Source organism: Nesoenas mayeri (assembly GCF_963082525.1).
Source record: "Nesoenas mayeri genome assembly, chromosome: 17".
Lineage (NCBI taxonomy): Eukaryota > Metazoa > Chordata > Aves > Columbiformes > Columbidae > Nesoenas > Nesoenas mayeri.
This window is the reverse complement of record NC_137565.1, coordinates 4,272,538-4,298,097: the sequence shown is the minus strand read 5'-3', so window position 1 is coordinate 4,298,097 and position 25,560 is coordinate 4,272,538. Positions and strand designations below refer to the sequence as shown.

The 25,560-nt window shown below is 48.0% G+C and overlaps 1 protein-coding gene across 1 annotated transcript; it reads left to right on the top strand.

Moving 5' to 3' along the window:
- Positions 1-107: 107 nt before the first annotated feature.
- On the top strand, positions 108-25,560 carry KDM2B (lysine demethylase 2B; the record flags this gene model as incomplete). Its single annotated transcript, XM_080355626.1, has 12 exons — positions 108-282; positions 8,491-8,715; positions 12,284-12,427; positions 16,713-16,799; positions 17,343-17,603; positions 20,121-20,794; positions 22,164-22,327; positions 22,740-22,901; positions 23,154-23,255; positions 23,581-23,799; positions 24,176-24,303; positions 25,450-25,560. Exons 1-12 carry the CDS (start codon positions 193-195, stop codon positions 25,558-25,560), a joined length of 2,367 nt encoding a protein of 788 aa, XP_080211752.1. The 5' UTR covers positions 108-192.

The following is a 25,560-nucleotide window of genomic DNA, read 5'->3' as shown; positions in this document are numbered from 1 at the left end:
TGTGCAAGCGGGCCGCGATTGGCCGTGCCGGCTGGGCCAGCCCCTTCCTGGCTGCCTGGCATGAATATGCACGGCCCCCCTTCCTCCTCCTCCTCCTCCTGCATGTGTGTGTGTGTGTGCGGGGAGCGGGGCTCCGCCAGCAGCGCCGCTCCAGCCATGTCAGCTCGGCTCCGCCTGGGCCCACCATGAGCCATGGCCATGTCTGCGAGCGCCGACGAGGAGGACTACGAGTCGGAACCGGAGCCCGAGCCGGGGCTGAGGCCCGAGCTGGGGCTGGAGCAGGTCCGGGGCGGGCGGCGAAGTTTGCAGCAGGAAGGGAGGGGAGGAGGCCGGGCCGGGCAGCGCCGAGCCGCGCCGGCAGCGGGGACGGGGAACAATGTGGGGTCGGGAGCGGCCCCGGCCCGGCCCGGGCCAGTGCCGCCCGCCCTGGGGCCGGGCCCGGCGGCTGCGGGCGTGTCCGCGGAGCCCGAGCGGGGCGCGGGAGGCGCCGCCGGGGCCGGCCCGGGGCGCTCGGCCTCGCCCGCCGTGGGCGCCCGGGGGCACCGGGACTTCGGCAGCTCCGAGGGCCCCGCGCCGCTTCGGAGGCCAATGCGCTGGGAGTGTGTGATTGTTCCTCTCGGGTAGGGGGGTTCCTAGCGCTTCCCTGTGGTTTCCAGAATTATTATTATTATTGTTATTTTTCCTAGTAAGATTCCTCAAATAGCTGGGAGGGCTGCAGGACTCCTCGAGAGTCTGATGCTGAGCCTGGCCACCTTGTCTTAGTTTGATTTATGGCCAAAACCTCCTTTCCATTCCCAGGGTCAAGGGATGTAGAATAAAGAGAAGGATATGTGCTGAAAGGAAAATAGAACTTTTATTAATACTTGAAGGGTTTATATTCTCTGAAGGTTGGGGTTTTTTTGGTTGTTTTGTTTTTTTTCCTGTGGGGGATGGAGAATAAACTTCTTAAATTTATGAAGTAATCTGTGAAAAATAATCCAGAACATATGTTCTAGATTGCATGTTTTACTCTCTAAGAACTGCCTAAGCAATTAAAAATGAACCAGGAATAGAATTAAACATGTGTATACAATTTAAACATAAACTTGATAGTTTTGTTCATAACTCAAGGTGTTTTGCTCTTCAAAATAGCCTAATTTGCTTTTAGAGACAACCTTCTAGGTAGGCCGGGTGTTGCGTCTGTCCTCTAAAACCCATCTCATTTCTAATAATTTTACTGTATTTTGCTTCAGGATGGCACCAAGAAGGCAGGGCCGGCACAGAGTTTGGGCTGGCGGTTGTGGTGTGGATGGCAGCTCTGGTGTTGATGTGCTGCTCTGGGCTGGTGGAGCATCAGTCCAAGAACCTAAGCCAGGTCTTGGATGCGTTGACTTTATTAAGACTTGACTTTATTCTGGTGATTGTGTTAACATGCAGGCCTGTGCTGTTGCTTGATTCACTGCTCGACTCGCAGACCTGGTAGTTAAAATATCCCAGCTCCCTTCCTTTTCTTCAACTTTGTCCCACACCAGGCCTTTTCCATTTGTGTCTCTGTCTTGGTGCGGTTACCGTACGCTTTTTTAATTGTTAGGGGAGCGGATTGGTCTCGTCTGTGTCGCACCAGCTGTGAAATCGCTACTGGAGGTTCCAGTTCTTGCAGGATGAACTTGGAAAGTCGGTTATGTTCTGGAGTTCTTCAGCTCTTCTAAATCTTGTGGCTTTGATAGCCTTTTTATATCTTAATAGTTGAAAACAAAAATTAACACAAGAAAGCGGAGATCCTTCTTATGGGATTTCTTAAAAGGCTTGGTCTGGTCCTCAATTATAATGCTGTGACCTAGGTAGCAAAGACCCATGGAATGGTTTTGTTCAAAACTGTTCCAGTGGTGAAAACCCTTGTGTGGATCCAGCTGTTTTCATACAAGCCTGCTTTACTGTGTGTAGTTACTGTATTTTTTTGCTACATGGGACATGTAAAATTGCTATCATAGCTTTTTTATTGTGATAGCCTTTAGTATGTAACAGGTGAAAGGCTCTACAGGTGTAGTTGAGCAGCACAACTTCAGTTGGGTAGAGCTGTGGGTTTTCTCACTCAGACTTTCACCTTCAGCCTTTCCTCTTTCCCCAGTCCATGTCTAAACACTCCAAAAGACCATCAGGTGTCCCAGCAGGGTGGACAGGATTTACAGTGCTTGCGGTAGCTGCAACTGGCACTGGCGGCAGTGCTCGGAAGCATGTGGGTGCTGGGCATTTGTCCTGGCCGTGGGTATGGAAAAATGTGATTTCTGTGTGTGACGCTTCTGCGTGTGCAAACAGACTGAGAAAAACACTCCTGGCTTGGGGTAGGGGGATTTGTCCTGAAGTAGCTGTAAGAAGGAAAGTTACAGTAGTACAAGGTGCCCCAAGTCTGTATAACTTACTGGTGTCTTTTTAAGAGCTCCTGCTTCAGATGTGGCTTATCAACAAAGGCATCTTTTTGCTTATGTATCTTATTGTACCCTCCAGGCCTAACTCTTACTTCCTCGCCACCAGAGGAAAATAAATGGGGGCGCTTGTGTTGGCACTGATGTGCCAGTTTATCACACCCCAAACAGCATAGCTATGTCGGTTGAAAAGCTGCTGGAGTGTCACTAATACCCAGATGAACCTGCGAGGTATAAACTTTTCTAGTTACTTGCAGGACACGGAGCTGTTTATTCCATAGTGGAGCTCTGTGTGCTCACCTGGTCACTAGGAACTACAATTGCTTTTTGCAGGAGGGAGTGAGAAAGTTTGTGGGCATGAATTGGAGGAGATGGTGGCTGTGAACATCTGGAGAGGATTAATCCTGTTTGGGGATGGCTGGGCTTGAAAAAGTTCCGCCTTCCCTTTCTCTCTGATGCCTCTTGCTTAATGGCAGACGTTGGACCAAAACTTGTCTTGCAGGACTCCCCGCCCGGCAGGAGCGCATGCTGATGATGGGCGATGTGGCTCTTGTGAACTGTCACTGCTAGAGGAAAACAACTTCCCCGGAGTTCCCGTGTGTAGACTTCTGGGAGATATGCTTTAGTCAGACATGTTAGATCTGTGGCATTGGGTTGTGCTCTTCGGTTAACACAGCTTTTAAGGGTGTTACTGGCATCAGTGTGATTTTTGCTGTCTTAAAGTACTTTCATCCTCATCCCTGCCGAATTCCTGCAGTCACGTCATCCTGCCCTTCCTTCCTCTAACTTCTTTCTTTGACACGGGTTTCTGTTGATTGCTGAAGAGATGTGAGGGTTTAATTCTGAAGAGCTGTTGGCTTGGTTGTGATTCTCTAGTGCAAGACTGTGTGTGTAACAGGCGGTCGGCTTGCTGGGCAGTTTAACGCCAGTCCCCACATTTCAGGGTTAGAGTTAATAACAGGATCTGTTTTGGAGACCTCTGGTAAAATGACTTTGGTGAATCACAGAATGTCAGGGTTTGTAAGGGACCTCAAAAGATCATCCGGTCCAATCCCCCTGCCAGAGCACGTGTAGATGAGGCTGCACAGTGCATTGGTATATGTGTTGCTGTTCCCCACTGCTGCTAGTAATTGTCAATTCGACTGGTTTTCTTAGCAGGAAGGCTGAAAGTACGAGCCTGGGTGGCTGGGAGCAGCAGAGGACAGTGCTGCTCGCTGCCCTGAGCAGGGAGCCCGGTCCCCCAGAACTTCCACCTTGTTTGAACTGAAAAATCCCCCCGTGTGTGTGCCCAGCTCTGGTGCTGCAGGAGAGGCAGAGAAATAGTTGACCAGAAGCCTTTACTGTGGCTCCCCAGGGCTTCTCCAGTGCCCAGTATCAGCCTGTGACCCAGTGTGTTTAGGGTGATGTTTTAGCTGACAACAGTTACAAATTGTGGGTTAATGTGTGTGGCTTCTTTTTTTCCTAGTGTTTATTCATCAGATGTTATAAAGAAACAACTGGTAATTAAATTTGTCTGTTCTAATTCTGTTAAAACAATTGTATTGCAATGCAGTGACATATAAAGTCTAAGTGCAGGACTGGCACCTGGGAAGTCCTGGGTGCTCATCTTTCTTTAGGTGCTGATATGTAGTTACCTGGGCTTGGTCAAACTACAGCAAATGAGAATAATCAGAATCTGTCCACGTGTTACAGAAGGAAATCACTCCTGCCTTGCACATGGAAGGGATATATTAACATAGCACAGCACCTTGAAGCAATGAACAGTCTGCATGTAAGATGTCTTGGAGAGATTTATGCAGTGGATACATAAGCTGTTCAGGTTGTGCTTGGTTAGGAAGTGAAGTGCTTCAGGGTCTCGCTGAGCTGGCCGCGTGAGAAGCCCTTCAGAAGGGCACTGCGCATGTCCCTGGATTTTTCTTGGGGGTGCTGAGTCTGAAATAATGATGCGGTGCTGCCGGCAGCAGTTTAAGCAGGGCACCGAAGTTGAGTGGTGGAATAAAACTCATGCCCCGGTTAAGGCCACTGGCAGAAGAGCTTGTTTCTAGGCTGCAGGCTTGGTCAGCCTTGCTTTTGGGGCCAGGACCTTCATCCTCCTGGACTCAGAGAATCGGCTGATCTTCCTCTCAGAGGAGTTCGTGAAGTTATGTGGTGACAACTCCAACAGAGCTCCGTTGGTGTTGGGCCAGCAGTTGAGGAAGATCAACACCTACTTAGTGATGCATTTAACAGCTGATAGCTCTTGAAGTGTTGTCTCCAAAGCTTGATGCTCTTGGTATTTTTGTTTACATGAGGTCTTTTGATTATTCTTTGCAACTGTGAAGGTTAGAAATCTGTTGCTGTGAATATAAAGCTGTGTTTCTGTTTCTGTTAAAGTTGTGCTCAGGACAGAGGCCCTTGGTGCTTCTGACCCCGGTGACTGTGGGTGGCTTTTCGGTGGCTGCCAAACAGGGAAATGCCGTATGGTGGAAGTGTGTTAAGGTACCTATAAGGAGCCAGTGAAAACTTCTCATCAGCCAGATGTTTGTCTATAGCCAAGATAAACCAATATTCTGAGTAGTGACTCTTCCAGGTAGCATTTCCTAGGGGTTGGTTTAGAGTTGGAAATGTTGTACCTGGGCTTATTCTGAGCCCTGTGGAGCAGGTTACTGTTGTGTGGTGCAGAGCAGTAATTGGGTGGGAGGTCCAAAAAAAAACCACAAACAAACAAACCAAAAAAAGCCACAAAAGAAAAAAAAATCCTATCAGGATGTCATGTTAACATGTTTTGTTTTGGAGGGCAGCGTGAGTCCACCAGCTTTCTACGTTTCAGCATAATAGCGGTAGGTATTTAGTGTATTAATCCTAATAAGTTTCAGCAGCTGCTTGCACAGTCTTCGTTACGGGCTTGAAGAGTGGTTGGCATCACTTCAGCATCCTCCTGCCCTTCTTTTGAAGACTCGTGTGGCCAGAGAAGTATGAACACGGTTTCTGTGGATGTTTTGGAGAACACAGGGGATTGTTTGTGATGGTATTTCAGGCAGGCTCTGGGTTTTGTTGTAAGATTTAAAGAAAACATTTTCAAGTTTGGTATAATCTTTCATTTCTTGACAGTTCTCAGAGGTGGCTGCTGGGAACTGCAGTCAGCAGGCACAGGCTGTGCTTGGGGGTCTCGGCTTGTCTCCCTGGGAAAGGAGATGGTGGGATCTGCTGTGCAGGTGGGAAATTGCATTACTCTAGAACCTTGTTCAGCGCTTCGTGTGTCACCCAGAGTTGAGCCTGAGACCATAGAGCTGTGACTTGCTGGCCATTGTGGTAAACCCAGGTGAAGGGTTTACCATCCCCTACTGCTTGCTCATCATTTTGCTAGAGAGTTCTGCCAAGCTATGCTCCGGTGGCAAACTGCAGGACAGAGATGGAAACAGGAGCCGAGAAGGAAATCTTTACCTGCTTTCCTTACCAGGGCTAGTACATTGTAAAACTGCAGTTTGAGCTGGAAATCCTGCAGCATCTCTTCACTAACATCGACCTGGAATTTATCTGGCTGGCTGCCATGTGCTAAATAAACCCCAAGTCATGTTGGAGGCTCCTTCTACCCCCTCGAATCCCAGCCCCTTTCTGGAATAGCAACCCACAGGCCAGATTTTCTTCTGTGGAGGTTTTTAAGCGACCACTTTGGAGCCCCTTGAAACTAGATACTAGTGGGAATTCCTGCAAGGCCTCTCCAGCCTTGCTGGCTGCGACATCCTGGAGTGAAAACGTGGCTTGGATTGAGGATCGGCCGGTTGGTAAATTAGTACGAACCCAGCTAGTACCATTGCTTGAATTTCCTAACGAGCAGTGAAGAGGTCTGGGTGCATAGGAGATATTAGATACGGTAAGATCAGAGGTCTGTGTCTCTGTGTTCTGCTGTGTGGTGGTGATTTATAGGGAAATCTGAGTTCTGTGGTCTGGCTTCAGACTTGTTCTTGTACCTTCACCTTCCTGCCTTTTTTTATTTTTGAGGATTCTCAAATGGGATGTTCAAGCGATGCCTTTTTACCCTTGCGTCTTCGCGGTGTCCTGGCACTTAAAACACTGTCCTCAGAATTAGCACTTGGCTCGTGTTACCGTGGCAGAATCAGGAGTTGTCTTTCAGCTGGAAAAGTACTGAGTTTGATTTTTCCTTGAAAGAGATTGCATTTTAAAAGACTATTCTAATGGTGTCGTAACTGTCGTTTGCCTTCTTAAAAAACTTAATCGTATTCAGACCTAGTGGGAAGGAGTCAGATTCTCGTGCAGAATCTTTCACATGCTGTTGGCAGAGGGGAACTGCCCAGGTTGTTGAAGGTATTTTGGTTTAACTTGTTCTACTGATGTCCAGCCTTTGGTTTGTGCCTCTGGCTTCCCTTGCTATGGAAGGAGACATAACAGAGAGGACAGAGGGGTGATTCGTGCTGAGGAAGGAAATTATCTCTTATCGAGGTTGGTTCTAAGCCAGTCCTGCCAGCGCTGACTTTATCCTTGAGAGGCTGAAAAGTTGGTCTGAAAGGTAAATATTTATTCTGTAGAGTGTCTGAAATGGGTCTGAAATCCAGGTGCCTGGTGTGGTTGCCCATGGGAAGGAAGATACTCTTGTCTGTGTTCACACAGCATGGTGTGAGTCAGCCTTCTAGCAGGAAAAAAACACGTTCTGGAGGAGCATAATTAAAAACTTGCTGAAATCTGTGTAACCTCATCAGCTAAGAGATGTTTTCTCCTACCTCGGTTATGATAGAAGGTCTGTGGGAGAGGAAGCCAAGAAGTCCAGCTCCTGGTGTCTCTGCTTTCCCAGCATTGAGGTTCCTGGGATGGAGACTTAAAGTATCAGCACTCCGTTGCGTATGAAAGTCACTGGAGCTCTGCAAAGTCAGCTGGGAGGAAGATCAAGCACTTGGCAATGTGGCTTTTCTTCAGTTGTATAGTAGGACACTTTGGGAAGCTTTTGTAGTGTCAAGTAAAGTGTTTCCATAGCCTTTCTGTCAAAAGCCACTGTGGAAATTCAACATGGCTTTGTAAAGCCAACCTGTCCTTATCTTGGTGACTGCCCGGAGTTCGGTGGGAACAGAAAGTGGTCAGTTGGGCATATGCTGAGATGTACAGAAAGTGGAAAAATTGTGTAAAAGCTAAACCAGATGAACTTTGCAGTCCTATTATCATCATCTTTATGGAGAAAGCTGTCAGCAGTAAGAATGAGCCAAGCCAATTCTTGCGTAATTAGCCCCATACAATTACATGGTATTTAGCGATCTTTGGCTTGAGCTCTAAGTTCTTGTGTATACAGGGAGTTTCTGATGAGAACATGAAATTTAGATATCGAGAGTGAATATGTTGCAGTTAACCTAATCATTTAAAATCTTTTCATGCTCCTTTAGCCGCTGTCTTAAAGGTCATTGAAATCTAGACCTGAGATGCCCTTTTTAGCCTTTGCACAGCATCAGTTAGTGTTCTATTTTTGAGCACTTGCTAGTATTGGATGTGAGGGGAGCTACTCTGGAAAGGTTTTGTAGTATTTGTGGTTTATTTCCCACTTTATCACTTGGCAGTAGTTAATAATCTGTTTTTTTAGGGAGATTGCTGTGGCTGGAGCCATTGCTGCTGAGTGTTTCTCAGCTGTATGTAACCTCAAAACTACTTTTGCTGCCTCCTTGGATTCTTCCACTTCCAGGGAGGAAAGTAACCTCCTGGCTTAACCTGAGTACAGTCCAAAGAGCTCCCTAGCCCAGAGCCCAGTTATGGTGCGGATCATCTCTTGACCTAAGCCAAGCACATCACTGGGGACTCAATGCTGCGTTGTTGTGTATAACCACATTCTCTCTGCCCTCCTGTTGAAGTGGGCTTGCTGTACGTTTAGCATCTCTTATGTCTTCATTTCTTTGTCTTTTTACAATGCACCTTTTCTTGAAAAGGTAATGGCACTCCTTCAGCTATAAGAGTGATCATCTGCATCTGCTGAGTGTTGCCTATCTGTGTATAATTCTGATACATCTGCCACTTCTACATCTAAGGGGTGTACAGCTCCTGTCCAGGGAAGTTTTGCAGTTTAGATGGTACGTGGGATGTGCGATTAACTTTGTGTGTCTGGCTCTTTCAGAACAGGGCAGTTGGACGGCCCAAAGGGAAGCTGGGCACGGCTTCTGCGGTGAAGCTCGCAGCTAATCGAACAACTGCCGGAGCACGTCGGAGGAGGACGAGATGCCGCAAGTGCGAAGCGTGTCTGCGGACAGAGTGCGGCGAGTGTCACTTCTGCAAAGACATGAAAAAATTTGGGGGACCTGGCAGGATGAAACAGTCCTGCATTATGAGGCAGTGTATCGCAGTAAGTGTACCTGTTGCTACAGCTCGTTTGGAGGTTTCTTTCCTATGTCTGTGTCTCCTGGTGACAAGGTGTGGGACTGAGACCTCTGCTTTGAGTAGTCTCTAAAGTGCATTGGGCAAAACAGTGTAATCCCTGCCCTCTCAGTTCAGATCTCTGCTTCCCATTGCTTTTCATCCCCTCCCCGCCAAAACTTAAACTACTACTTAGTAGGACAGCTTTCATTCCTCATAAAGGAGAAAGTAGATGTGGAGATTATCAGTACAGTGGAAATGGGCCCTCTAATCACGCTGAAATTCTGGGGTTTTGGGAGAAGGGAAAAGTAGGAAGTTTTCTTTCAAAGGAGAAGAGGCCTGTTTGGTTTGGATCTCTGAATTTCCTGAGAAGAGCTGCCTTGCAACTGTCTTTGCCATCTTAACTACTTAACCAGCTTAAGATACAGAGAAATCTTTGCCTGTCATTTTCCAAGATTTTGGCATTGGTGACTCCAGCCCCATGCTACTTGAGATCTGAATTTCAATTTGTTTGCCATGGACATGGCAATGTAGGAGGGATCTTATCCAGGTGAGCCAAAGAGCCATCGAGCCAGGATCTTCTTTTCCTCAGGGACTAGAAATCGCTGTGGGGGGGTAAACATCAGAATGGGACATGCAGGCAAAGACACTTTCCTGGGCTGCTCTGGTAACATTGCTTAGAAGCTTCTTGAGTCCTAAGTGATAGATTTGTATTTAACAAATATTAATCTTCTATTAAGTTGTTCAAGCACCTTTTGTATCTGTTGCTTTCATACTGCCTGTCACTGAGCTGCTCCTCAGATCTCATGTCCACAGTACCCCCAGTCAAGGGGAAAAATTAATTTTAGCTTTTCTCTTAAATCTTTGGAAGGTCTTGTTTATGCTGTTGTTAAGGATTTGGTTTTCTATCTGTCTTTTTTTTTTTTTAAGGAAAGGAATGTTGTTTATTCATAACTGAAATATCACCCCATCTATACTGATTTCTCTCCAACTCTTGTTACTGTTCCTTTCACTTAGGGTGGTTGGTTTTTTTTCTGTAATCCTGATGAGGAAACTGAAGAGGAGGCATTAAATGACTTAGTCTGACACTGATAAAAAACTGATAAGCACTTAAGGTTTCCAGTAGCTGCTCCTGGTAGCTCACTCCGTGTCCTGTTCTAAGCTCTGTGCTGTTCTTGACATAGAGGATTGGATTCAGCTCTGCTGGATCTCTCAGTAAAGTACATAGAATGTCTACCTTTCCACAGAGTGCTTTTGCAGCTCAAGTGTCTTTTCTTTGAACACTTGATTTCCTGGAGTGTGGCATGAATTGAACAGCATGGATGAAGAATTTGTTATTCTCCAGGGAGATGAAATAGTGAAATCATGCTGCCTTTTTAGCGGAGGGATTAAATTAGGGCTGCAGCGTGCTTTCTTGTCCTGACTGATGAAGGAGAGTTTCATACTAAGCTTCTTCACTCTTGATACACAGGCTGAGCCTTTTGGAGAGGAACTGGGTTCTCTTCTATCTGAATATAGTCATCCTCTCATCCCTCTCTTCTACAAAGACACATTTTTCTTCTTGGTATCTTCAGTTTTATTTCCAGAAGCTGTGGTTGGAGCACAGGGCTCTGGGGTGCTCTGGTTCCTTGTCCCGCCCTTGCATGCACTGAAAAAGACCTTGACGGGTTCCCATCGGTGTAAATAGCAGCGGGAGCGTTACAGGCTTCCTTAGAGCAGCAAAAGCACAGAAAATTAGCAAGTTGAACTGCTGTAACTTCTAAGGATGCTTTACATTCCTATAAGCAATCCTATTGTCTTTATTCTTGTTTATTATGTTCTCTAACAATTGCAGTAGTAATATATTGTTGTACCTATTCAACAGTTTCCAGCCAAAAAAAAGCCCAAAACACTGAAGCAAAGCTCCGTGGAAGTAATGATCCCTGTGGTTCTGGGATTGTGCTTTCCTCTAGTTAATGACATTGGCAATATTAACTAGGCACAGACTTTCATTAAGCTCTGAAGCCTTAAGAGAACCTGCACTGCTGTTTGGAAGAGACTCCTCAGCATCAGCAGTTCCATCGCAAAAGGGAACAGGAGTGCCTGGGACAAGTCTGAAGGGAGCGCTGGGCTCTGCTGGGAGGGCGAGTTGTGGCAGCGCGGCTGCTGTTCAGCGGGCAGGACACGGGAGATCCGCTGGACACCCTTGTGCCCCGTGAGAAACACTGTGCTGCTCCTGGGATACTGGCGGTCATGTGTGGGTATAAACACTTGTGTGGAAGGTTGGGCTAAACAAGTGGACGGAGCTCTTAGGACTTCAGAAAACTTCGCTTTTCTCTGGTTTACCTGCTGGTGGAATGGGATCCTGGGGATTCCCATTTTGTGCTTGGAGGAAGGGTGGGAATTAAACAGCATTTGCAAAATGCTTTTAAAATGGAGCGTGGGTAAGTACTGGCATGAGGAAGCAGGAAAGCGTTGCCGTAGATAATGTATCAGATGCTGGTGTGCAGGGCAGCACACTGTACTCTAATGGCTGTAGCTCGGTTTTCCCTATTGGAAACCTGCTGAAGGATGGACTGCTGCTGCATTGATCAGGTTTGGTGTGCAAGTATCCACTTAGGGATTTTATTCACTCCATTTACAAGAGATCTTTGCCGTGAAAAGCCACATTTCTGCCTCTGGCTGTTTAATAGTTAAGGACTTGCAACCTAATCGATTGCATTTCACATTACAGGCAGCTTCTTACGAGGATCTTCCTTTTCTTTCTTGTAATGAGGCTTATACCTTATTGCTGCGAACCAGAAGTTTGTTCCTCATTAGCACAAAGGTGGCTTTTTAATTAGCCTGGCATCAGTGCTTTGACATGGGTGACAGGTCTGAGAGATGCTGCAGTTACCTTTCTGCCTCAGCAAAAGATGGGAAAAAATCAGTGTGCTTCTCACTTGTGACACTTGCAAGAGAGGAATTCTCTTTTTAAGTGTCTGTACGGCGCTTTTGGCAGCGCCAAGGGTGGGAGCAGGGCCCTGGATAATCGATTGTCAGTGAGGAGAAGGTCTGTTCTTGGTTCTGTTGTGGGCTTGCTGCGGGACCTAGATTGGGTCCCATAACATCTGTCTGCCCTGCTTGTAAAAAAAGGGGAGCTGCCAAATTGCCAGTCAGATTGTGGAGCTTAACAGATGTGAACAGTGATGCTCTAGGTTGCTTCTTTCCCCCTCCCACTGTACATTAGTGAAGTGACTTGCATGCCGATGTCTGTGTCAGCTCACAGATTCCAGCGACCCACAAAAAGCATTTTCATCCATCTCTGGGGTGCCCCATGAATCTGTGTTGCTACAGGGAGGGCACTTTCATTCCATGAAACATGTCCTGTGATGCTTGGTCTGTGTGCCCAGCCCTGATTGTTACCAGTTTTTCTTGCCTTCGTTGCTCTGCTGGGCTGGAGCCTTCAGCAGTTTGCACAGTAGATCTCTATTTATCTCCTCTTTGAAATGAGGATACTGTAAATTCGCATTGAGTTCTTCTGTTTCCATACATCTTTTGTGTCCTGATCAAGACTTCTTTCTGATCCGTATAAACAGCCGGTGTTGCCTCATACTGCTGTGTGTCTGGTGTGCGGAGAAGCTGGGAAGGAGGACACTGTGGAAGAGGAGGAGAGCAAGTTTAATCTCATGCTAATGGAATGCTCCATTTGTAATGAAATCATACACCCAGGATGCCTTAAGGTGAGTACAAGGATGTGATACATGTTGGAAACAAAAACTGGATTAGTGTAAAAGTAGTGCACAGAAGTTGGAAAGCTTTCACATTTTCATCTTTGGAAATCTAAGTGAGCAAAGAGTTGGTGTGAGCAGCAGGGTGACTGTGTGGTCCGTGCAAACCTGACGAGGATCCTCTGATGTAACAGCATGCCCTGGAAGCAGAGGCTTTGGGCAGCCTCCAAAATGTGTGTCTATGCAAATGTCTTGTGGGCTTTTTGCATTTGTTTTTTCTTTCTTTTTTGCTTCTTGTTTGAGGAAATAAGGAGTTTCAGTTGGGATGGGAAGCTCAAAGGGACCGAGAATCTTGGATGATTTAGTCACAGTCCCTGTGTTGGTAGCTCCGTGTCCCATGAAAGCAGAAACGAGCAGTTCGCTGTTGGTGTTTGTCCAGGCACAGATGTGCCTTCCCGTGGCAGCTGCTTTAAAGATGTTACCAGCAAATGTTGCAGGAGGAAGACGGCAGCTCTGGAGAACAAACTGAGCGCGTTCCAGGCCGCAGGAGCGCTCACCCTTGGCTGACTTAAGTCCTGTGAGCAGCTATATTCTTTCCTGGTAACAAAAGCATCATTTTGGGCCTATCTTGGTGTATTAGCATTTAGAAGCCTCCTTTCTCTGGAGCTGGTTTGTCTCAGCTGATCAGCCGTTTCCTGTTGCTGATTTGTTTATGGTTAACATGATTTGCCAAAGCAAATGTATTCTGACATGCCATGCCCCAGAAAGCAGCTTTTGGCCCTTCTGGGATCTCTGGGAGGAGAGCTATGTTCCTTATGCAGGCCTGGGGTGATGCTCTCCCAGCCTTTTATTTTTCTTGCGCTGTATGTAGCATCGCACCAAGCTCTGTGTGTGTCATTTATTAGAGCAGAAAGTAGGTAGCTGGGAAACCAGAACTGTGGCTGTCTCCCTGATTCATGAAATTGGTGCTTGCAGCTCCTGCTGCAGATGGGCTCTGAAATGGAGCTTTGCTTGCTTGGCTCTGCTTAAAACAAGGCTTGGGGGGCAGGTGAAGCAAGGGAAAGAGCTGCTCATTCCCAGAGGTACCTCGGTTTTGGCCTGTGGCTGCTGCTTGCTATTCCAGCCCTTTCTTGAAGTGCCCTGTGCTCCCCATCTCTTGCTTTGTAGTGTCAGTGACGCTTCACAGCTGAGTCCAGAGGACATGATCGTGGTCTAGTGGCAGTTCGAGTCTGGTTTCCTCACCACATACCACATTTGGGACTAGTTGCACAGGATGTGGGTCGGATCTGTGAAATCAAGCCAGTGCTGTTTGTTCTTCTACGCATGTGTGGTGTTCTGAGTGCTGTTTGGTAACTAGGAACAACGTTACCTTGGGTGTTTCTGAAAATTGAACCGTGGGAGATTTACAGTGTGTCTTGTATTTTGATTTCTCAGTTGAGCTGAAATGCTGGGATAACTGGGACAGTTTATTTACTGACACAAAAGGGCTCTGGTGGGATTTCAGAATTGTCTTGGAAGGCGAGGTGAGACTATGCACAGGGGAGCAGCAAAAGGAAAATGGAGCCTCTTCCTTGGATCCCTCCTTGCTCTTTATTCCCAAGTTCTGTGATTTTCTGCGAGACAAAAACTTGTTGCCATGTTTATGTGTTGCTGGAGCCCTTGAGATGGGCTGAAGGCCAGAGGATGGAGCCTATAGATAGTCCTTGTGGGAAGCGCCTTTGAGTGCAGACACAGCCCCAGGGCAGCGGCTGCACTGGAGAAAGTCCCTTCCTGCCCAGCTGGGTAAATGGCCGGGAGCACCTGTGAACTGTCCTCATCTCCAATTAAATGTCCTTTTGGAGGAGACTGGAATAAACTGGATCAGTGATGGAAGGAGTGTCCTTTCCTGACTTATTCTACATGGAGTGAATTCCCTCCAAGACACATCTCCGAAGGACAGCCAGGATGTTCTGTGTACCCAGGAGCATCCCGTGTGCAGCTTTCCTTGAAAATACAATACCAACACAGTTGCTTATTTTGCTGAAGAGTTTCTTATGAAAATCTTGGTGAGTGTTTCACAAGCGTGGCATTGTTTCCAGAGAGAGCTTTTGTAGGAATATTGCCTTTCGTTGTTACAGAGTGCTTACTTGAACCAATATTGATGCATTTTTGTTGCTACGTCTCCAATTGCTGGTAATGCTGGTTAGTATGTGAGAGCGAGTGCAGCATCTGATGCTTTTTTCTTAAAGAGAAGGGATTTGTTTTCCCAAATAGGAGCCTATTCCTTTTCACCTTGGGGTGATAATGATGGAAAAGGTGAATATTTAGGTCCCTTGTCAGAACAGCAGAAATGGTACATGGAAAAGACCTTTCCCAGCCCAGCTGCGCTGCTGCTCGTGGTTGTTTTGGTCTCAGCACTGTCAGAATTTTTGGCTCTCGCTCAGCGATGTCAGATCAGCATCTTGGCGTCTCTGTGTTCCTGAATCAGAAGACTTTGCAGTTGTGTGGTCCATGTTTAGACTGTGCCTTGCTGACCTCGTGCCGCGGGTGCGTTTCTGAAGACGCCTTGCGCTGCGGCTCAGACACCCACCTGCTGTTTGCAGCAAACGCTCCGGACTGGCTCCCACCCAGCCTGAAAGGCTTGGGACACATTCAGCGGCAGGTTTGTGTGTGCCTCATTCGCTTGCTCACAGTTCCTCACATCTGTTCGGTTCCTTAAACTTCACAGAAGGGACAGAGCTGTAATGCTTTCCCTTCAGTAGCATTTGTTCTATATTCAGTGCGGGAAATAACTTGTTCCCAACTTGGGCTCAGGCCAGGAATTGTTCCCCTGAGGCAGAGATGTGTACAACAACTCCTGGAGTATCTTACACCTACCATGGGAAAGAAGGTTCAAAGGCACACAGTTGTGATAAAAACACTATTTAAATTCTGCCCACTTCATTTACTCATTTATTAACTCCAGACTTGCTGAGAGAGACTGGCACGTCATCCCTGGGGCTGGATGGTGAAACGGGAACGGCTGCTGTCTGGCGGGGGGACCGGAGGGAGCAGTTCCCAAAACGCAGGGCTTGATCCTGCCCAGCCAGCGCGGTCTTGCCGGGCTGGGAGGAGCGGAGGAAATGGGTCAGAAACACCAAAAATCTGCAGCTCTCTGCCCCTGCCTGTTTCAGCAGCAATCTCCTGCTCCTGCCCTGCTCATGCCAGTGCGCAGCTATTTGTCTTGACAATTGTGTGTTTTGGTTGCCTACAATAGTAATAAATCATTCTCTTTTCTTTTTCTGAATATGTAACTAAGCCCTTAAATGTGCCGTCAGTGAGAGTATATGTTTTTATGGAGGGTGTTTCTACCTTAGTTCTACTTTTCATCCTGAGTTTCATTCACAGAAGTGCCTTTTCAGAAACACCCATCTCCTGGTGGGCCAGCAACGCAGGCTCCTGTGTGGAAGTTCAGAAACCAGCAGCTTTTCAGCTGTGTCGGGCAGGACTGTGCTTCGATTGTAGTGTAGCACACTGCGTGTGCGTCTTCTCTTTCAAAAAGCAAAATGTCACAGTCTCACAGAGACAGTGAAATAATAGGCATTTCTCTTCCTTACACTGGCTAACTGTGGGTGTGAGAAACCTTCAAAATGCCTTCACATGTCCAGTCTGCTGAATAAAAGCTCCTGTTCTCCAGCTGACTTGGCAGCCGTCATTTTTATTGGCACATGGGCTGGTGGCAATGGGACTGCGAGTTCTGATCCATAAAGAGAAATGTTTTAAGGAACACTTGATTACAGTGCAGGGCACTTTGCTTCTAAAAATGCTGAACAGTATTAATGTACGTGAGAGCGTGTGTATGGGAAAAATCCCTTCCCGTTCAAAGATCAGGCTGTGCCTCGCTCCGGGGGACACGGGACAGGGACAGGACTGAGCTTTTCACATCAGTGTTGTGGGAGGACGTTTGGAGATGGTGTGATTACAGTCCTGGGCTTGCTGGGGTGGGGGGTTTTCTGTTGTCTCGTGTGTTTTTTTGCAAGAGCAGAATGTGCCCTGTGTTCATTGGGATTGTCATTGACCTTTATAAAAAGCCCAGGCCTGAACCCTTTGTGAAATACCAGTTTGGCCAGCGCGCTTTCCTCCCGTTGACATCACCAGAAGGGTAATTAATTGTGCAGGACCGAGGGCTTGGACCTGTGGGGATCTGGGTTTCTTTTCTGCGACCGTTGAAGAGCAGCAAACCAGAGAAGGTTCTGAGCTGTACGAAATGCCTCTGAGCAATCTGCCCGTAGACATTTGCAGCACAGTTGTGAACTGAGTTGTGTTTGTCTCTCACCAGGTGAAGGAATCGGATGGTGTGGTTAACGACGAGCTGCCGAACTGCTGGGAGTGTCCAAAGTGCAACCATGCAGGGAAAACTGGAAAAGTGAGTTAAATGGGAATAAGTGGTGCTGGAATGAGATACATGATCTCAGGCTTTCCCTCTGGCTTGTAGATAGAATTTTGCCCAATACCAGGTGTTGATTTTGTGCTTAATTTAGTTTAGTTGAAGGAAATAAGCTGGTGGCTTTCTGTTCTTTAATAATTCTTGTATTCTTGTATTCTTGTTCCATGTACCAACACTTCACCCAAAACCCAGGGGATATTTAGGTTGGTTCTGTGCAATGCTGCTTATAATTTCTAAGATGAAAATACTTTAAAAAATAAAAATCCCGAAGCAATTATGCAAAACCTCAAGTGTCTGTTGAAATTAGTGAAACATTATTTCCTTGCAAACTGAGACAGACACTGCAAGTGTGTATTTACAAAAATAACTTTGTGAAGGTTGAAACTACTTTAACTCCTTGCTAATAATTTTATCTGTTACAAAGTGATCAACCCGCCAGTGTTGGAGGCAACTTAGATAAAGAGCTGAGAAAGGCCTAAGATATAAAGTTTGTTTGTGTTTTGTGTCTCTTTGGCGTACAAGCAAAAGCGCGGACCAGGATTCAAATACGCATCAAATCTCCCAGGCTCATTGCTGAAGGAACAGAAAATGAACAGAGACAACAAAGAAGTGACAGACGCTGCGAAACGGAAAGGGGATTGTGAAGAAACTCCCAGGCGGAAATCGGAGGAACATTCCAAGAAGACCCCGGTTGACTCAATACTGAGGAGAAAGTCAGACGAGGTGCATCTGTGGAGGAAAAGGAAATTTGAGAAACCCCAGGAACCCACTCTGAGAAAGCGGGTATGACAAAACGCTTTTCATGTGCTTCCACAGATGCGCGTGGGCTGGTTGGGGCTGATGTCTCTTGCCGTCTGGCTTATAGCTCATCTTGAAATCACAGATTGCTGCAAAAGAAACTGAGGTGTTTTTACCTTCCTTTCTGAAAACTGCCAGTCTAGCAGGACAGTAGTTTTGAACAGAGGCCGAAAACACTGGGCTGTGACAGCTGCTTTATTCAAAATACCGGAAAACACACTTTTGACAGCGAAGTCTTTACAAGATGCTTGGAGTAGGAACGAGGTGAAAATCGATTTTTAACGGAACTTTTTCCTCTCTCCACGCGGTGGCGCAGGCCAGCGCGTTTGGTGGCTGGTTCAGGGCCATGCCATGCACCCGTCACAGGACCTGTAGAAGTGACACCTGGTGTAGCTGCAGAGAGGAGGAGCTGCTCACAACTGCCATGTGGGGACAGCTTTTCCCTGGATTTAACAGCCGGAGTTCCTGGGCCAGGCAGGGACACTCTGAATTGTCACGTGGATTGCAGAATGTGGTACTCGGGATATACGGAAGTGCTGGTGTGCAGAGGTAGAAACGAGGACCTAGATTTAATGTATCTCATGAGTAAACAGCTGACAGTTTTGAAGTGGGAATTGGTAGCTGGGTTTGTGTTGCATGTGTGGTTTGTGGAGCAGCCGTCGGTCTCCCCCGCACGGCTTAATGGTGGGAATGCTGCCGTACGGCAGGTGTAGGGGTTGGGGTTGGTCTGGTGCAGTGAGAGAGCAGAATTCCCAATACTATTAATGCATATCTGCTTTCTGGCCCTGCTTTCCTTTGCCATCCCCTGGGCTCGCCACAGGGTTCCCAGGTGGCTTGAATTGCTCCGTGAAAGCCCACAGTGTGTGGGGAAGGCAATGCGCATCACCAGCCTTCATCAGACAGCACAAAAATGCCATGTTTGGGGGTTTTTACTTCTCTTCCAACAGCTAAAACTTGGAAAAGGTTACAAACTTCAGGAAAAAGGTACTTTGCCTTTTTAATAGGTGTGTTCTCAATCCCTTTTAATCCCATCTCCTCATGTGAGCTGAATGATGAGCCAATTTCTCTGTCAGTCACATCCTTGTGCCACTGCAGGCTTTTTTATTATCCCATTTACATCTTGAAACCGCAGCATCTCTCTCGTGGAAACCTTTACACCCCAGGATAGGTTGGCTGCAGTGTCTGCTTTCATGTTTTCTGTTCTGGTGTCCCATATTAAAATACAGCAGTGAGTTGCGTTTTGATGACCCAAGGAACAAAATCCTGTTTCTCTGCTGATGTTTCGCTCTTCCTGTGCGGTTAAATCCTGCCCGGCTGCACAGCCCATCCACGTTCTGTACCACAGTACGTCCCTGGGGACCCAGGGATGACCTAACAAAGTATTGATCACCTTTAAACAAAACGCTCGTCAGTCCCCTGTGCGAAGAATGCCGCAAGCTTACAGTAGTCTGATGTTGTATTTTTTTTAATTCTAACCTGTCATTAACTTACTGTGGCCTCTCTCTTTATAATGTGTTAATTTAAAGACAGGGTGATGAGCTTCCTCTGCTGTGCACCACAGTCTGAAGCACAGCAGCACACCTGTTGACTTGATCCAATTAGTTTGTTGTGAAAGCACAGACCTTCGGATACAACACGTGTTCACAGCACTTCATCTTTTCTTGCCCGTCCAGACCTCCTCTTATTAGAGCTATTTCATTTTTGCAGTTGGTGGCTTCTTGCTTGCAGTCATCAGATTAGACTTGAAGTCTCCCCTGGTTTCACTGTGTCTCTTACACTTCTCTCTGGTCCGTGCCACAGAGAGATGTGCTGACTGTGCAGAGCAGTGACCGGGCAGGACGGGAGGCGCCGGGCAGGACGGGAGGCGCCAGCCAGCCCGTCACCGCTGTTGTGTTGCAGATGGTGTCGGCATCAGGTCTCGTCAGGCTGTAGCAGTGTCAGACCTGTCAGATTCCACATTCTGCGTGTAAAGGAGCAGCTAAAGCATAATTAAAAACGAGGGTGCGAGTATCCAGCAGTAAAGGCCGCAGCAGCCCAGCCGCGGTGTGAGTCGGTGACCGCGATTCAGGAGGTTTCAGAGTTTGGTCTTTTGGCCGTTGGGCGTGAATGCCAGTCACTGGTTTTTGAAGTGGGTGCCCAGCGAGTGTGGCCAAGCCTGGTTTCTTCCGGCCTGCTGGGGAGGAGCCGTCTCAGCTGCTGTGTGCGCATCGTCCTCTGTGCAATGAGTAAAACCCTCAAACCTGCAGTGTTGTGCATGGTGAATAAACGCATTTACCACTCTCGTGGAGTCCAGAGCGTCAGTGGCTGGACTCCTCATCCATGATGGCACTTGAACTTGATACCTTTGGCCGGCGAATGTTCCCGTGTGCTCAGCTGGGCAGGGCCGGGCGCTGGCACACAGCCCGACCCCCCAGGCAGGGCTGCCCGTGTGCAGCATCCGCGTGTGAACTGTTGCCGAGTGGTTCTTGCTCAAATAGTCAGCCTTTGTCTCTTCCTTTTCAGCGGCGATCGTGGAAGGCTCCAGATGACCGAACTGCCATGATCAAACCCCTGCGGCGTCTCAAGCAGGAGCCGGAGGACGACCTGCCAGAAGCACCTCCCCGGTCCAAGGACAGCGACCAGTCGCGGTCCAGCTCGCCCACCGCAGGTCCCAGCACGGAGGGCGCCGAGCCCAGGGACAAGAAGAAATTCAAGATGAGGAGGAAAAGGCGGCTTCCCAATAAGGAACTGAGCAAGGAGCTCAGCAAGGAGCTCAACCAGGAGATCCAAAAAACCGAGAACAGCCTTGCCAATGAGAATCACCAACCCATCAAATCTGAGCCTGAGAGCGAGAATGAGGAGCCCAAGCGCGCTTTGAACAACAGCGAGAGACTCCATAGGTTCAGCAAAGGGTTAAACGGGACTCCCCGGGAGCTGAGGCACCAGCTCATCCCCAGCCTTCGCAGCACACCTCGGGGAATAGCCCGGCCGCCCCCTTCGCTCTCTCCTCCCAAATGCATTCAGATGGAGCGGCACGTTATCCGGCCCCCTCCCATCAGCCCCCCTCCGGACTCGCTCCCCCTGGATGACGGGGCAGCCCACGTGATGCAGAGGGAAGTCTGGATGGCTGTCTTTAGCTACCTCAGTCATAGAGACTTGTGCATCTGTATGAGAGTTTGCAAGACCTGGAACAGATGGTAAGTTGGGTGGGAAGCCGAGTGGGGTCTGGTAGTGGGGCGGGCTGGGAGGGGGGTTGGTGTCGGGGGCACTAAAGCCTCCCAAAGCGGCGTGCGGGTCGTCCCTGGAGCTCTGAGCCCAAGGACAGGGGGTGTCCAGCAGTGTGTAGATGAGTAGCATGTGTTCTGGTGCTTTCTCAGAAATAGCAGTTCCCAGCACTTGCGGGAATTGTGTGTGTGTGAGCGCACGGGGCTGTGCCGCCCGGAGCAGCCCGTCCTGCGCTCAGACACCACAGCGTTCTGCCCGCTGCGACGGCCGCGCCGGGTTGTGCCGAGGCTTCGTGTCGCTCTGCCCCCAGGACCTGCTGGCTGCTAACGCACTTTGTTCCACCCAGCTATTAAATATCTATTGAGATACAGCGAGGATTTCTCAGTGTTCTCCTCAGGTCCACGCGGGTGGTTTCCCTGCGGAGGGACGTGCAGAGTGATCCTGTTCGCTGTGTTCTGTACCAGCGGCGCTGATGGAGGAATCCTTCATTACTGTCGTCACAGCGTGTCCGCTCGGGGTGCCGGTGTGAACGCTGACACAGGCAGTGACCATACGGGAGCAGGAGGCTTTGCTGGGCAGATTTGTGTGTTTCACCTGCAGTCAGGTCTCCGGGCTGTCACCTCGGGTTCGGCTGTAACGTGCACACAGCGACTCCTTCCCAGCACAGCCCGGTAACAAACGGGGTGAGCGACAGGCTGAGAGTTCAGCGCAAGGCGCTGTGTGCGGAGTGTCTGCTCCACAGCTGGCACACAGAGCTGGCAAATGCCTTTTCCATGTCACTGCAGTATTTTCTCATGGAAAACAATAGAAAATGCAGAATCTTGCACACTCATTAGGACGTCTTGGTTTTTTTCCCCCTAGAGAAACATAAAGAGGGTAAAATGCATAAGCCATGTAGACGGGAATAACACAAACACAGAACAGGAGGGGGGGATCTGCTTTACCAAATTCAGTGGTTAAATAAGGAAGCACAGGGGAAATCAGGACAGTCGTGTTTAAACCAGGCTTTCTATTGCAACGGTAACTAAGGTGTGGCGTGTCTTCAGGCTAGAAAATGGATTTTAGTAAGTGTTCTGATGACTTGAAATGAGATCCGACGTTGTTGACACTTGTAATTCTGTGGTAATAATTCCATGCTGTATTGCGTGATCTATTTGATGGAGAAACTTCAGACCTACATACCATTGTGTGTTGTGCTGCTCTTAGCCTTCTTCAGCCTGCTATTTCTGGTTAAATGCCGTAGTTTTCCCTGCTGTTTAATGACACCTGTTAAAAACTTTGCAGAAATCAAATCAAGTGCCAAATTAAGTGCTGTTGCCTTTTTTTTTTCTTTTTGGGTAGGTGCTGTGACAAAAGATTATGGACCAAAATAGATTTAAACCATTGTAAATCCATCACTCCACTTATGCTTAGCGGCATTATTAGGAGACAACCTGTAACCCTTGATCTTAGCTGGACAAATATATCTAAAAAGCAGCTGAGTTGGCTTATCAACAGACTGCCAGGTAAGTGATGGGGTTTCTGACCACTTCACTGAATTTAGAAAACGGGTTTGCATGTAAACTCTGAGGAATGTCTGCAGGGATCCGGGTACCCCAGGGGAGTTGGATGTGTAGGAATGAAGCTGTAATGGGTTAAAATGGGCCCCAAAAATAGTTGTGTTGTGACTACTTGATGTGCTTCATCAAGTAATTTGAGGCAGGTTTGAGTCAACAGGTGATGTTGTTGATGTAATTAGCGGAGGGAGTGATGGGGGGTCTGTTCTCACCGCAGTAATGAGGTTCCAGATGGTGGGAGAGGTGGAGAGCTGGGCAAGGGGGGTTGGGGGTCCCTGCTTGCCCGGGATTGTTATTCAGGGTGGCCCTGGGTGTCCCCCGTAGCAGAGATCACCGCATCCAACTTCTTCTGTATCCGCAGGTCTTCGAGACCTGCTGTTGTCAGGGTGCTCGTGGATAGCGGTGTCGGCACTTTGTAGTTCCAGTTGTCCTTTACTCCGAACTCTGGACGTGCAGTGGGCAGAAGGACTGAAAGACGCACAAATGAGAGACCTCTTGTCGCCACCCACAGACAACCGGCCAGGTAACGGTTGGGAGGAACACGCGGGAGACCCGTCCCGGCCGCGCTGGGGCACGTTGTGCTGTTACCCCTCAGAGAAACGGGTAGAACCCCCGCAGCTCCGCCAGCGCGTTCTGGGCTCGGCCGACGCGCGGTGTTCCCAGCAGTGACCCCAACGCCTCTGGCTGGAAGCCCCTGGGTGACGAGTGATGTTCTGTGGCTGCTGGGTCGTCTGAGCCACTGTGCTGGTTTTCTGTCTGACTTTCTTCTCTTCAGGCTGCAACGGGTGTACTTTAGAGAGTATGGAAACACTTTCTTCCAGTTCAGGGAAGGAGCAGTTCTGTGGGTCATGCCACATTCGCCCGGATATCAGCTCAGGTGAAATTTTGAGCAAATCGGATCTGCTTTCTGGCATGCACTGCACAGCCTACTGCTTATTCCCGACTTGTAATTCCGCTGGGCCCCTGCAGTTACTTTCATCCCTTTTGTTTTGAAATCAGGAGGTGGCTTTGTCCACGTGCCTGTTCCAAAAATAGACGAGTGTTCCTGCTGATGTCCCCTCCAAAGCTCCCGACAGGCAAACGCGTCTGAAGTTGATGTAGGGCGGCAGCGTTGTGTGTCACAGTGCATTTCATATAGACCTGCAGATGTTGGCCATTCGGGGGGAGAGTTTGGGGAGTGACCTCCTGCCTCTGCTTTCCAGGTCAGATCGACAACCGGAGTAAACTACGGAACATAGTTGAGCTGCGTTTGGCCGGCCTGGATATTACAGATGCTTCTTTGCGGCTGATCATCAGGCACATGCCTCTGCTCTCCAAACTCAATCTCAGTTACTGTAACCACGTGACAGATCAGTCTATTAACCTGCTGACCGCGGTTGGAACCACCACACGGGATTCATTAACAGAAATTAATTTATCAGGTGAGCAACACAAGCGCAGGGGAGGGAGGGAGGATGGGAATCACCCGTCGGCGTTTGACTCGTGTGAAACGCTCCCCGGTGGAAGTGGCTTTACCCGGCTCTCTAATAACCGCACAGCTGTGGCCGGAGCTGCGTGTTGGGCCTCCCTGCTCCTCCACGGGGGATTTTCTGCACATCTGGCACGTTTTGCTTCATCCCATCAGTTACACAACAGTCATGGGGAGCAGAGAATGGCACCAGGGCTGGGGGGGCCATGGCGCTGCCAGACGGCGCGGGAGGAGCCAGAAGGACCTGCCGCAGTCAGGATAGACCCTCCTGGGCCAGGGGACAAACCCGGACACACTGTTAAATACCTTCCCCTTTGTTTTCCCGGCAGACTGCAATAAGGTGACTGACCAGTGCCTGTCTTACTTCAAACGCTGTGGAAACATCTGCCAGATCGACCTGAGGTACTGCAAGCAAGTGACAAAAGAAGGCTGCGAGCAGTTCATCGCAGAGATGTCCGTAAGTGTTCAGTTTGGGCAAGTGGAAGAAAAACTCCTGCAAAAACTGAGTTAGTTAAAGGACACGTGTAAATACTGGGGCTGGGGCGGGGGGAAGGGACTAAGAACACGTAGGGATTTTATTTTCAATTGTGAACTTGGAATATTGGAACATACCGCGATTGGATTTTACTACTCTTGTCGAGGAGAGAACAACGTGAAACTACCCATGTTAAGAGTTTCAACTTGTGCCACTAATTCAGTCTACCTGGGATGTCCTGCACTGGCTCTTATGCAAATTCATAAGGCGACTGTTACTGATGATAATTATTCACACCCGGAAGACGACTGATCTCCAAGAAATAACTGTTATTTAAAGTACCACAGCATGTGCTTGGTAGTGTAAATTTGATTTCTGCTTTTCATTTCTTAAAACAACAACAACGACGAAAGTTGGTGTCATTGGAGTGGACCACGCACTGCATTTCTGCCTTCTTAACACGTTTTGTTTTGTTACATCTTACATTATGCAGAACTATTTTTGTACAAAAATTGTTTAAAAATTATTTATGCAATGTTTGAATGCATTACCAGTGTTTCGGTTTTGATTGCCAATTTTTATCTTTACTTATGGTAGGCGAGAACTTAACCTATACTTCGTAGACAGTATCTATCTACAAACGTGCCCAGGTCAGGAAAAGTAGGTTCATACTTTCAACTTAAAGCATGTTTTAATGGAAGTTTATATCCTGCTTTGTATACTTCAGAAGTGACATAAGCATGTTGTGGAAATAAGGTGTAAATTATAGTTGAAGTAAAACACTTTGCCAAGTTTTATCTGTATAGAAATCACCTTTTTCTCAAAATTTTAAAAGAATTCCAATTTCGGCTTTTGCACATAGGAGGGTTTCACTCTGTAGCATGAGCTCTTGTACTCAATATAAAATTAATTTATACAGTGAGTCCAGCTGTAGAATAAATGGTCAAACGTCGTCTCTCTTTCTTTGAAGTGTGAGTTGAGTTCTCATTTAAGGTTTATAACATGGTTATTTCCTGATTGTAAAATTCTGCATCCATAAGTGCCATTGTTGTACGGTGTTGTTTTCGTAGACCTTCCTGATGCAGTTTTACCTTTGTTGAATTTGTATAAACAATTGTACAAAAACAGGCGCTGGCTCTGCGGGTTCTGTTCCAACACAGGGTTGGGGACGGGGGGAGGAAAGTGTGTTTGGGGGTGTGGGGCGACTGCAGCGACCCCCAGGGTTACACCGGAGTGTAA